The sequence below is a fragment of the Solanum tuberosum genome, unplaced genomic scaffold (assembly GCF_000226075.1).
Source record: "Solanum tuberosum cultivar DM 1-3 516 R44 unplaced genomic scaffold, SolTub_3.0 scf00651, whole genome shotgun sequence".
NCBI classification, from domain to species: domain Eukaryota; kingdom Viridiplantae; phylum Streptophyta; class Magnoliopsida; order Solanales; family Solanaceae; genus Solanum; species Solanum tuberosum.
In genome coordinates, this window is record NW_006239589.1 from 194,705 (window position 1) to 207,833 (window position 13,129).

Genomic DNA, 13,129 nt, shown 5'->3' on the forward strand with positions numbered 1-13,129 from the left:
TGTATACATGTCTCTCACCTTTGACAACATCACTAGAGGTATACGATTCGAGTTCTTTCATGTCTTCTGCTGTCAATTTTACGGATAAGGCTCCTACATTTTCGTTGAAGTTTTCAACCTTCCTAGTGCCTGGTATAGGGCATACATCATCGAAGAAGAACCCAAGCCAAGATGTCAAATCATATAATGCAACTACTTCTTAAAACTTAAGAGTGATGAATTCAGTACACTACAAAAATAGAACTTTGGAGCAAAGATGTCGAACCGTGACTTTAATTGGCTACTAAGTATCGATGCGATGAACATAATACAGATCAATGCAGTCGATATCCAGTCTCTTGAAGCTGGCCTCACAACAAGCCCTTACATATGCAGGTTCACCACAAATGCCCCTATTTCCATCTTCGAAACGTATACCAATCTTGATAGCTATTTGTACTTTCTCTTTTATTCCGTTAATAGCCTAAATAAAATCAGGTAGTTTAACATGAACATATACATATCTATAAAGCTCAGGTAGAAAATGTAAAGCATAGATTTACGAGGATACAGATTCGAGTCTCTGGAAGATTTATCAGTTTGAGATGCTCCAAATTTTATGTAAATAAAGTATAGAGAATAACCGGCTAAGTGCTCTACTTTATAGAGTGTTTAGCGGCAATGGTATCAGATGAAAAAGTACAACTTGAATATGCATTAAGCATAAACAATTCTAAACCATATGATAACATTGAAAAATGGAGACTTGGAGTGATTCAGGAGTCTTGTGTGGAAGGGCTCTATCGCACAAAGGATCAAAGGTACACAGGGGATAACAATAAATTTTCATCACAAATACAAGGAAAACTTGGATATAAAGGTACGCACTAGCAAAAGAAATTCAGACTACTAGTAAACTACATTGTGTGTATACATTTGTCCAGAACATTGTAGATTTGTAAATCCTAGTCTCTATTGCACCTGCTAGAAAGAAATGCTGAACTGCCATTAGCCCGGGTTCAGCCTTTACTTCGAATTAGACTTGGGCATTAACGGGGCTTCTTCCAAAGCAAAACGAGAAAGTATCCATTATTCATCTATCCAGGAGGACAATGGTGGAGTCTCCGAATTTATCCAAGTCGCCCACATGAATGCGTGCCTTTCACCTTTAACCGTATCTTCAGCAGCACAGGACTCTAACTGCATCATTTCATCAGTTGTCAGCTTTACAGATATGGCTTCGATATTTTCGTTGAGGTTGTCAATCTTGGTGGTACCGGGTATGGGGCATATGTCATCTCCTTTATGAAGAATCCAAGCCAATGCAAGTTGTGCTGTGGTGCATCCCTTTCTTGATGCTATTTCCTTGACTTGCTCGTATATTTGCTTGTTCTGCTCAAAATTTTCAGGCTTGAACCTTGGGTATATTCTGGAAAAAAAACAAATGATAAAAGAAACATACATCAGCCATACCGATCATATGTATTGTTTTATTCTATAATTATAACATGCTGTATCAGAAGAGATTTCGGGCGATAAGGATGAGTTGGAAAACTGGATTGAGAACCATGAGGTTCAAGTTCAAATAAAAAACACCAGGTGATTTCTTTCTATCTTTCTATGTCTTGATGGATAGAGTTACCCAGTACCAATGAGTCAAAACAGTTTTTTCTTTGATGACAACTTCGTTTAAACAACTCTACTTTTGTATCGTTCTAGTTATAAATATTGTGATAAATTTCTATAATTCAGATATACCAAAAATTTGGATGCATTGACCATGACACTGTGACCCGCCATTCTTTGTGGGATAGGAGTACCTTTTTTGTACTCTCTAAGCATGTTAATTTATAAAGAGTGTTCTTTTTGATGTCCGAATTTGCACTAGAAGTTAAGACTCGTTGATCTTGTATTCAGATCGCCTTATTCATAAGGGAGCATGTGTTTCGTAACCTTAATTCATCAATACTGACGAAATCTCATCAAGATCAATACTGGTACATTGGTCGATCTCAGTTAATCAGCAAGCCGTTGGTTCAGAGTAGGAAAGTCACAACGTTGATGCTAACGTTGAGCTCTCCCAAGGAGAGGCTTGGAGGGTTTCACAAAAAGCCAATGACACATGTTACAGAATTTTGGTTTAAAGGAAATGATGCCTATGATATGCAGCTAATTGAGGTAAATGGATAAATGCAAATGAAAATCACACAAGATCAAAGACAGTGCAATTAACTAAACCAACCTTGCGGAAGTCTCCCTCGGCCAAGCTCTCAATCAACTCAGGACCTGCTGAGAAGAATCCTCGTCCAAGAGGACTATACGGAACAATTGAAATTCCTAATTCTCTGGAAAAGGCATTTACTCAGAAGAACCTCCATATTATCTGAAAGAGTGAACTCTAAGAGACACATTACCTGCAAGTTGGAACTATTTCTTCCTCAAGATCTCTGGTCCACAAAGACCACTCCATCTGAACAGCTGTTATTGGATGCACCGCGTGTGCCCTTCTGATTGTTGCTGCACAAGCCTCAGATAAACCTATATATTTGATTTTACCCTCTTCAACCAGTTTCTTCAGTTCTCCCATCTACACACTATGCCACACAATATCATAACAACAAAACAATAACAATAAGCACAATAAACAAAATGCCCGATTATATTGTTACATACAGCCTCAAAATGTTGATTTTCTATTTGACAGGAGTATTGTCTTTATTGACATTCTTTCATCCACTGGACATTTTATCTCTTTTATACTACTTGTTTATAACAAAAGATGATTAATTTTGACTCGGTGATACTTTCAAAAACGATAGTAGTAGCTAACAGTGATGCTGCTTCTTCTCCTTAAAATGTCAATTGTCAAGTAATCTCACACTGAATGCTACACAAAAAATTCAAACTTTTTTAGAATCCTGATCTCCATGATTATTTCTGTACAGGTCTCAGCTGACCTTTGTTTGTGATTTCATCATAAAGCATTTCGTCGGTGACAGAGTGTAGAGTGGATAAATGTGACATAAACAAAAATTATTTCATAGTTGGAGCAACTACGAAATTACAGTAAGCATAGATGAGTGTTTCTTTTACTAAGTAAACTTTATCAACACAAAAATTTCAAAGCATTGGCCTATCCTCCGAGAATTCGAGAGAAACACATAACATTTCTCACATAGCATAAGATTCCATTCAACCTTTGTTACACCCCGTAGAAACTAGTTGGACCAAGCTAGGGTCTAATGGAAGCTAGTAGGTGATTTTAGAGGTCAAACGTCAAGAAATGACCACGACGCCTGGAAACTAGTCTAGTTGAACTAGTGTGCTGTAGGGTCTTGTAGTTGAGTTTTGGAGTGTGGTATGAGGTTGGAATTGGGTGTAAAGGGTTCCTACACCTAGCTGGTCATGTTTAGGGTCCAAACGTTCGGGTACAACTCCTCAAGGACCACCCTAAGGGTCCTTGAAGAGGACCCAAACAGTGGCCCTAAAAGCTGTCAAACAGCAGCCCTCCACGAGCCCCTTTGACGGGCCGTCACTGGTATGACGGGGCGTGGGTGAGGCTCGTGGGTTGAGACTTAGTCTCCCCACCAAGCCTTCCCCAGCACCCCACTCTGAAAGGATCAACGGAGGGACAGAACGGTCCGTAACTCCACCTACGGTCCGTAGGTGGAGGGCCGTGGGTGCTGCCAGTTTTTAAGTTTAGTTAGGAGTGAGGGCCAACTTTAAATGGTCATATCTCATAGCTCAAAACGAGTTAGGTGTTCTTTTACCTATCCAATTAAAGGTCTCTGAGTCCTCTTTCCAACGCCACCGAGTTTGCCCTATTCCGATCTCGGAGTAAAAAGTTATGGCCGAAATAGTGAAGCACTATCAGTCCCAGGTCCAATCGACGGACCCAAACTACGGACAGTAGATCAATCGACGGTCCGTAGGTTGGGGTCCGTAGATGCTGCCAGTTTTTCAGCTTTTTGTTTTAAGTTAGAAGTTAGGGGTTGGGTTAGTTATTAATTAGGGGTTAATATAGGTCGGTTAATGAGTTAAATTAACACCTATATAAGTATACCAGACCCCCCAAAACTCTCTCCAATAAACCTAAGACGAAGAAGAGGAAGAGGGAGAAGAAGAGGAGGAGGCTAGGTCGAATCTCCCCATTGAAGCAAGCTTAGTACTTAGTAGGGCTTTGAATTAAGGTATTTTTAGCTTTTCATCTATGGGTTCGTCCACCCATAGAGTCCCCTAAGATTCCCACTAAATTGTGAAGAAGAACCCCAATCTAAGCTAGGGTTATTTCCAATGTGTGGATATAGTTGGGTATGATTCCAAAGTGTTGGATAATGCTTGTTTATGGCTAATTTGGCATTTAATTGTGATATTATGATGAAATTATGTGGTTTCAATGTTTAACCCTAGTTTTCTTAATGAGTTGCATGATTTGTGGGTTGATACCAGTAAAGGGCAATTTGAAGGTTCATGAGTGACCTTCTTGTATCAATGTCATCAGTAGGAATTGTTCAAGGTTAGGAACACATAATCATGAATTGAATTTAGACTAGTTGAATATGATCTCTTGGCTTGTAATGTTGAGTTTGAACCTCTATGGTCAATTATAACAAGAATCACCTAGTAATGAGGGTTATGAATAGAAAACCTTGAAGTTTAGCTATTAAGAAGAGATTAAGAGAGAGACCTTGAGAGTAAGGTTATGATCATGATAGTTAGGGTGAAGTTAATATGATTAACTATTGATGTAAAGGCTTTGAGAGTAAAGTCTAAAAGAGAATAGAAGTCTAACAGGTTGGATTATGGTGAAAGGCCTATACTCACCTAATCTACCTTATGAAAGCTTGTATGTGTGAAGTGATAGAATCACTAGAGCATGGCTTGATTGTCAAGGACATTCTTCCATGAGATATAAGTGTTAAGCAAGGCTTAACTAGTAAACCTTGGGGTGTATGCTTGGCTCCAAGTGGATATGACAATGAGAAGGAGTGTCCCACGGGTCCGGACTCCAAGAAGAAAGGAGAGCCACACCTAGTAGATGTGAGGACTATCCAAGTAAAAGGGGGAACTCTTACGTAGTAGAGTGTGGGTTTTCCCAAAGTTAGGTCTCATGTGACGGGATCCTTCACGTAGTTGAGTCAAGGTTTCCTAGTAGAGGTCTCTATATCCTAAGGACTAAGACATGCTTGAGAAGCATCTCATAGTGTCCTAAGCATAATGAACTAAGACTTACTTAATGAAGTAGCTCGTAGTGTTCATGAGTGTAATGAACTTAGACATACCAAGAGTGGTATCTCGTAGTGTTCATGAGTGTGATGATCTTAGACATACCAAGAGTGGTATCTCGTAGTGTTCATAAGTGTGATGAACTTAGACATACCAAGAGTGGTATCTCGTAGTGTTCATAAGTGTGATGAACTTAGACATACCAAGAGTGGTATCTCGTAGTGTTCATGAGTGTGATGAACTTAGACATTCCAAGAGTGGTATCTCATAGTGTTCATGAGAATATATGGACTTAGACATGCTTAAGGAAGTATCTCATAGTGTCCATGTGTTTTAGATAACTTAGACATACTTAAGATAGTATCTCCTAGAGTTAATCTAATTATGAACTAAGACTTGCTTAATGAAGTAACTCATAGTGTTCAAGAGTATAGATGGACTTAGACATGCTTAAGATAGTATCTCATAGGGTCCATGTGAAAAAGGAACTCAGACATACTAATGAAGTATCTCCCAGGGTTCAGCCTATAATGAAGTAAGATGTGCTTGAGAGAGAGTACCTCATAGGGTTCTAAAGATAGAGAGGGGAACTAGGTTCCAAACCAAGAAGAACTAGTAATAGGACCTAAAAGTAATACTTAGCGCGATTAGTATTATGGGATGCTAAGAGTGCATTGCACAAGTATGACTTAGGGTCATTAGAGGGAAGTCTTGAGATAGGATTGTGCTAGAGTTACCTTTCCTAGTTATAGTTGACTAAAGGGGAGATATTCCCTTAGTTATGAGAGCTAAGCCAATAAGGAGGCCAAAGTAGGGTGAATATGACTAGGATGACTTCAAGGTTATACTTAGTGTGAAGGGTAGTATGGGATGCCTTTCATGCATTGCACAAGTGTGTCTTGAGGTTACTTGGAAGTATGATACCCTAATGGCATAGAGAAGCTTTAGAGTTAACCATGTATATAAACTATGCTAAGATGACACGAAAACCTAGGTCTTGAATGTGAAAGTGGACTATGCCCAAGAATGACCAAAGAGGGTACTTAGCTTGGATGGTAGTATGGGATGCTATCCTTGCATTGCACAAGTATACTTGGAGGTGGCTTGTGAGGTAGTTCTCTTGTAATATGAAAGACTTAAGGTTGAGATATGTAACCTTGTAGGTCTAAGTAGAGACCTTGCCATGAATATGATGTTTCTCCTATGCTCATTTACTATGTCTTATGCTGACTTTGTTTACATGATGCTTATATTGGAAACTATGCTATGGTTATGATGGTTATGTTATGATTATGTTATTATCTCTTATGTTATGTCTTATGTTGACTAACCATTTGAGATGCTCTTATGATGTTGTGCTAGCTTCCATACTTAGTACGTTTTGTACTAATGCATATTGCCTACATTCTAACCAAATGTAGGGTTGGAGGCTTGAGTTGCTTTGGAGGCTAGAGTTTCAAGGATTTAGAAGAATTGAAGAATTGGTGAGTCCTCATAGCTTCGAGGACAACAACCACATTTCCTTTATGTCATTTCTTTATGTTCTTAGTCTTTTGTATGGGCTGTGTCCCAAGAGTTTATTCTAAAAGTTGTATTAGATGGTTTGAGACAAAGTCTAGAAAGTCTTTCGTTTGCTTTTATGTAAAAGTTTTAAATTCTTCCATATTTTCTATCATCTTATGTTAAGAACGTGCTAAGGGCTTGTATGCGACCCCTTCGGGGTCAACTACGCCATGTTACGACTAGGGGGTGCTCTCGGGTCGTGACAACCTTTTTGTACACCCCTTTTTTCTCTACTGTCAGTAGAACATTATTCCGTCTCTGACTTTATCTTATGGATTGACAAACAACACATCAGATATGTTGATCGGACTCTCCCAAAGTACTGCCTTTGAAGGATCCTACACGCACTCATCTCCATCAACACTTTTGAAGATTCCAAGAAATATAGTGCATTAGAAGATCTTCATGAATATGTCAGTTTGGCAATATAAAAGCGGATTCAAGTAAAATAGCTCAGGACCATTTCCCACACAGTTGATTCAATCAATTTCTTTTTTTAAAAGACTAGAAGATTTTTGCGGTTTCTAGCCGAGTTATATCCAAGTGAAATCTGCTTCTATCCAAGTGATTAACTGGTTACTGTTACCTCTTTACATGAACCATACAATCCAGCAATTCGCTAGAAATCAACAACATACCTAGTGTAGTCCCACAAAGTGGGGTCTGAATGAGGATAGAGTATACACACACCTTACCCCTACCTCGTAAAGATAGAAAGGTTGTTATCGATAGACCCCTCAACTCAGGGAAAAATAGCTCATAGTAGTCTAGAAAAAGAAGTAACGGAAATACAAGAAACAACAGATACTAGTGTAAACAACAGATAGCGACAGAAAAGTACTACTACAAGTTTGCTAGAAATCCTCAATAATAAATGGAAAAAAAAAAATAGAAGTAAGATGTCAAACCGTGATTTCAATGGGCACTCGGATATCAATCCGATGAACATAATAAAGATCGACGCAGTCGATATCTAGTCGCTTCAAGCTAGCTTTACAACAAGCTCTTACATACTCTGGTTCACCACAAATGAAGTACTACTACAAGTTTGCTAGAAATCCTCAAATAATAAATGGAAAAAAAAAAATAGAAGTAAGATGTCAAACCGTGATTTCAATGGGCACTCGGATATCATCCGATGAACATAATAAAGATCGACGCAGTTCGATATCTAGTCGCTTCAAGCTAGCTTTACAACAAGCTCTTACATACTCTGGTTCACCACAAATGTCCATTTTCCCTTCTTTCAAACTTATGCCAAACTTGGAAGCTATTTGTACTTTTTCTCTCATTCCTTTGATTGCCTAAACAAATAGAATTTAGAATGCACATATTTAACTACCTCAATTAGTGTATATGCTATTGGAAACTTCATTCAAGTAATTTGATAAGATGCAAATAATTCTAGAAAATGTTGTTGTTGATATCTAGAACAAAAAAAATAATCCATTTAACTCCATTTCTTAAATTTTGTTTAAATATCGAATCATTAGCCATATCGACTTGTATAGTCGTTTTCATATATGTAAATTTTCATTTTAAACATTTTGAAGAATTTATAGCCGAATTCACTGTTAAAATTAAGTTTTGACCATCATATTTCGAACCTTTGATATAAATTGGGACAAAGGGACTAATTACAACTTGGAAAGCAGCAAGGTACAACACATTAAAGCAGTAATTGTTACATTTTATTTTACCTTGCCGATGAGAAGTTCATTGATGTGGGGTCCATATTGATCGGAGGTATCGAGGAAGGTGACGCCGCGATCAATGGCGTGTTGAATGAGCTTGATCATTTCAGGTTCGGGCTTGGGCGGGCCGTGATTAGGAGACATGCCTCTACAGCCCAGCCCGATTCTAGAAACTTCTAGGCCTTGCGAGCCTAATTTGACCCTCGGAACTTCACTCGCCGGCGTTTCCATTTTCTCCGGCGAATCTCCATCTGAACAGTGAGCTCACAGAATGTGTTGACCAAAGGAGCATTCCATGTGAGAGTAATTTTTTATTTTTTTTTTTGTTCTAAATTTAATAGAATTATTATACTACATAATATGATTAAAAAAATTGTCTTCATCGAGTGAAATATACTATACATATTATGCATATATACTTTTAAATACTTAATTTGTACCAGCGTTAAAGTGATATGCGTAATGCGTGTATATTCAAATTTTAGTTAAACATAAATATTCAGTGTTCTTTATTCTCTTTGAATCGACTATAATAATAACATATCAAGTATAATCAATAAATTACGTGAGGTCTATAAGGAGGGTGGATTATATTCGGACTTTACCTCTATCTTTGTAAGATAAAAAAATTGTTTCCGATAGATTCGGATCACGAAAATTGTTTGAAAGAAATACAAAATAAATAAGAAAACTATAATGAAGAGTGAAAACATTCAATAAATATTAAAAGTATACAAATATTAAGAAAATGACCATAAATCATGATACTACATATCTCCTCAAATACCATATATCTTCTCTTCTTTTTGCTTCTTCTTCATATTATAAGAAAATTAAATATTTCTGATTACATCCTTAATAAGAAGTCCAAGAGAGTTATAAGATGATCCACCTTCCTCCATAGCTACTCTACTCTTCTCCTTCATTTCCTTACATTTTTTTCCTCGCTTCATTCTCTTAACTTTTCACCATCAACTTTAATAAACCACTTCCAATTTCTTGAGTACTTACTATATCAACTTGATTATTTTTTCCTTCAAAATCAACAACATAGTCCAATTTTATCTCTTCACCAAGTCCTAATTCTTTCACTAACAAAAATGCATTCATTTGTTGTTCAACATAGAGTGGCCAAGTTGCAATTGGTACACCAAAATGTACACTTTCTAGTATGGAATTCCATCCACAATGGGACACAAATCCTCCTATTGATGGATGGGATAAAATTGTTACTTGTGGTGCCCATCCTATTATTTTTCCTATTTCTTTTGTTCTCTCCAAGAATCCTTTTGGCAAAACTTCTTCATAGTTGTTGTAACTTGTTGGGATATCTATTTTTCCCTTTGGTGGAGATTTTCTTAAAGACCACAAGAACCTGTTTGAATATAACAATAAAACAAAATTAGGAATGGGTTTTCGAGGCGTGAAAATTTATGTTGCTCAGATTTTTCAAAAATGATGACATGTACTTGTTATATTTTTCAAAAATAAAGTAATTTTGAAGAATCCAACAGAGGCTCGAAAATTGTAAGATATATTGAATATTAACTTTCTATTGCTTTCCAAAATCTCAAAGTTCTTAAATTGATACAACACCTGAGTTATTAATCCATTTTACCGATAAACTTCTTGAAACACAATGGCACTTCAAATATTGTGAATATGGTTTTGATGTAGACATTTATGATTGTCTTGTATGAAACACTATGGCACTTCAAAATACTTGTGTTTTAATTTCTGATATGGTCTAGATAACAAAAAAATGGATATCACACATAATAATTGTTAGTGTGGCATTTTAATAATTTAAGAATTCACATTTTTTGCATGGCCACATAGATGTTGGTATATGGCCGTTGGTGCACTTCTCATATATGTTACATAATGATGGATGAATTGGCAGTTGATTGTTGCCGTTGAAAATTAATTATTGCTGCATTACTATTCAGCATTACTCCAAAATGGAGTTAGTGTATATGTTACAATTTTCTTGGTGCATACAGCAACTCCCAAGTCGTTGGTGTTTTAAGTGTCCCTTTATTTTCATTCTTTATTCCTCCATTATACCTTGTAACATATGTAACTCCTAACAGTGGCGGAGCCACCTTACAATGAGGGGGGTCGGACCGACCCCCCTTCGGCGGAAAATTATATGATTTATACATGGTTAAAATAATTTTTTAGGTATATATAGTAGATGTCGACTCCCCTTCGGCTACTTCGTGTGTCTATATTTTTAGATTTTGAACCCCCTTACTGAAAATCCTGGCTCCGCCACTGACTCCTAAGGCTATTATCTTCACTATTTATTACCCCCATTATCTTCCTAGGAAGACTTCTTCTACTATAAATAGTGGTGGTCTTCATTTGTTGTACATATAAGAAAATAGAGTGCATAAAGTTTGTTAAAAAAAGAGAGTTCTTATTTATTTTTTATTTTTTTAAAAAGTTGGGCATTAAGCCCTTTATTAAAATGGGTTATGTACACACTTCAAAGTTCTCAAAGAGAGTTCTTATTAGTTGAAGAGAAGTGTTCTTTTTGTGGAGCTTTGGATTCAACTCTTGTCCAGACTTCAATTACATACAAGACTCTCTTATATAGAGAGATACTTTTTTCAAGACATAACTTCCCAAAAGTTAGTTATACTAACTATTTATTCTTTCTTTCCCTTACTCTCAACACTCCCTCTCAAGCTAGGAAGGGGAGAATATATCACACATTCCTAGTTTGGAAATAAGAAAGGTATGCTGGACTCTAGTAAGCCCCTTAGTTAACATGTCTGTTGGTTGTTGTTGTGTTGGAATGTAGTTTGTAGTCATCATTCCTTGAAGTAGTTTTTCTCTAACGAAATAACAATCAACATCAATGTGTTTTGTCCTCTCATGATATACAAGATTTGCTGTTATTTGCATTGCAGACTTACTGTCACTGAAGACAATTACTGGAAGTGTTACCTCACATCCAATTTCCTTCATCAAACCTAATATCCACACCAATTATGCTACAACTATTGCAAGGCTTCTGAATTCTACCTATGCAGAACTTCTGGAAACTGTAGTCTATTTTTTCGACTTCCATGACACTAGTGAATCTCCTAGTTTCACAAAATAACCAGTTACAGACCTTCTAGTTTGTGGACAAGTTGCCCAGTCAGCATCACAGTAGACACTAATCTTTTCTTCTGAACTACTAGATAGGAGAATTCCCAACCCTGGTTGATTTTTAACATACCTCATCACTCTAAGTGCAGCTTCTATATGTGACTTCTTAGGATCTTGTAGAAACTGACTCAAAGTTTGAACACTAAACGCTATATCAGGTCTAGTCAATGTTAGATAGAGAAGCTTCCCAATTAACCTCTGATATACCATTTGATCAGTAGGAGGATCATCACCTGGTTTCATTGTTTTTACATGATCATCAAACTGTTGTGAAGTGAGTTTCAGGTTATAATCTATTGGAGTGCCAGCAGGCTTAGCTACTCCTAACCCCAATTCAGACAACAGTTCCAATGTATATTTTCTTTGATACATTAGAATTCCTTTGTTGGATCTTGCAAATTCAATACCAAGAAAGAACCTTAATTCTCCTAAATCTTTCATCTTGAAAGCTTGTTGCAAAGTAACTTTTGTTTCCTCTATCAGTTTCAAACTATCACCTGTGATCAACATATCATCTACATATACTAACACGGGTGTTACTCCTTCAGTTGTCTTCTTAACATACAAAGAGGGATCATACTGACTCTGAACAAAACCAAACTTCACCAATGCCTCTGACAACTTCGTATTCCATTGCCTAGGAGTTGTTGAGTTATCTTCTGTGAATAGGTTGTTGTATCCTGGAGGGGACAAGTCAAGAAGGACTACTGCTGGACCAGTGAAAAACATTTGTTGCAGTGGGCTTGAATCTCCTTAAAGAGAGCGAGATATCTGCGCCTCAGCCTGAAGAGATTTATTTCTTCTTTTTTATTTTCAATTGTAATCTTGTAATTCTGTTATTTTGTAATTTTTCACTAACATATATATATATAAATGTTCGGCTACTATGAGGGCTTTTACTCATTCTTATTAACTTTAGATTCAGTAATTCTTTAATTTGAATTTTAAATTCAATTTTATCGTCTTCGTTGTAAAGAATGGGTTTACCTCTAATAATAATGCTAGGGTCTTTTAGTGTTAAAGTTGCCCTTTCATGATTTTGTTCCAATTTTTCTAATGGATTTTCCCCATATGATTTTTGTAAATTTTCTTTAATTTTTTCAAGATTAAGACATTTACAAGAGATTTTTCTTAGATTTTCTAAGTATCTTCTTTTATAATATATGCGTGTGTAATTATTGTCTTTCATTATGATTTAGTTTATATTTTATGTTTGGACGTCTATAATTGATAGACTTTTAAATTTTGTGTTTTACGTTTTACTTGTGATTTATATTAGAATGTATATTTAAGAGATTCAATAGTATTACTTCTCCTTTTATATATATCAAACTGCAAATATAACTTTGATTATGTTTCTAATTATTAACATAACCGAATAACCAAACCAAAAATAAAAAAAATCAAACTGAACCAATTTTATTTTGGTTTGATTTGAATTACACTTCTTCAAAATCAAAAACCTAAAAATCCAAATCGAATAGTACAACCAAATTAATTTGCCA

General features: G+C 36.3%; 1 protein-coding gene across 1 annotated transcript; it reads right to left on the reverse strand.

Annotated features, from left to right (window-relative positions):
• Positions 1-713: 713 nt before the first annotated feature.
• LOC102586699 (auxin-induced protein PCNT115-like) lies at positions 714-8,782 on the reverse strand. Its single transcript, XM_015305034.1, has 7 exons — positions 8,469-8,782; positions 7,967-8,072; positions 7,677-7,771; positions 2,394-2,566; positions 2,222-2,324; positions 1,485-1,490; positions 714-1,401 (listed from the first exon to the last, which is right to left on the reverse strand). Exons 1-7 carry the CDS (start codon positions 8,691-8,693, stop codon positions 1,069-1,071), a joined length of 1,041 nt encoding a protein of 346 aa, XP_015160520.1. The 5' UTR covers positions 8,694-8,782; the 3' UTR covers positions 714-1,068.
• Between the last annotated feature and the right edge of the window lie 4,347 nt (positions 8,783-13,129).

Coding starts and splice junctions, on each gene's coding strand:
- LOC102586699 (XM_015305034.1), bottom strand. CDS start 8,693: ATGGAAACGCCGGCGAGTGAAGTTCCGAGGGTCAAATTAGGCTCGCAA. Junction 2,567..7,676: donor GAGTGCCCATTGAAATCACG/GTTTGACATCTT, acceptor CATAGTGTGTAG/ATGGGAGAACTGAAGAAACT. Junction 2,325..2,393: donor GAAATAGTTCCAACTTGCAG/GTAATGTGTCTC, acceptor TGCCTTTTCCAG/AGAATTAGGAATTTCAATTG.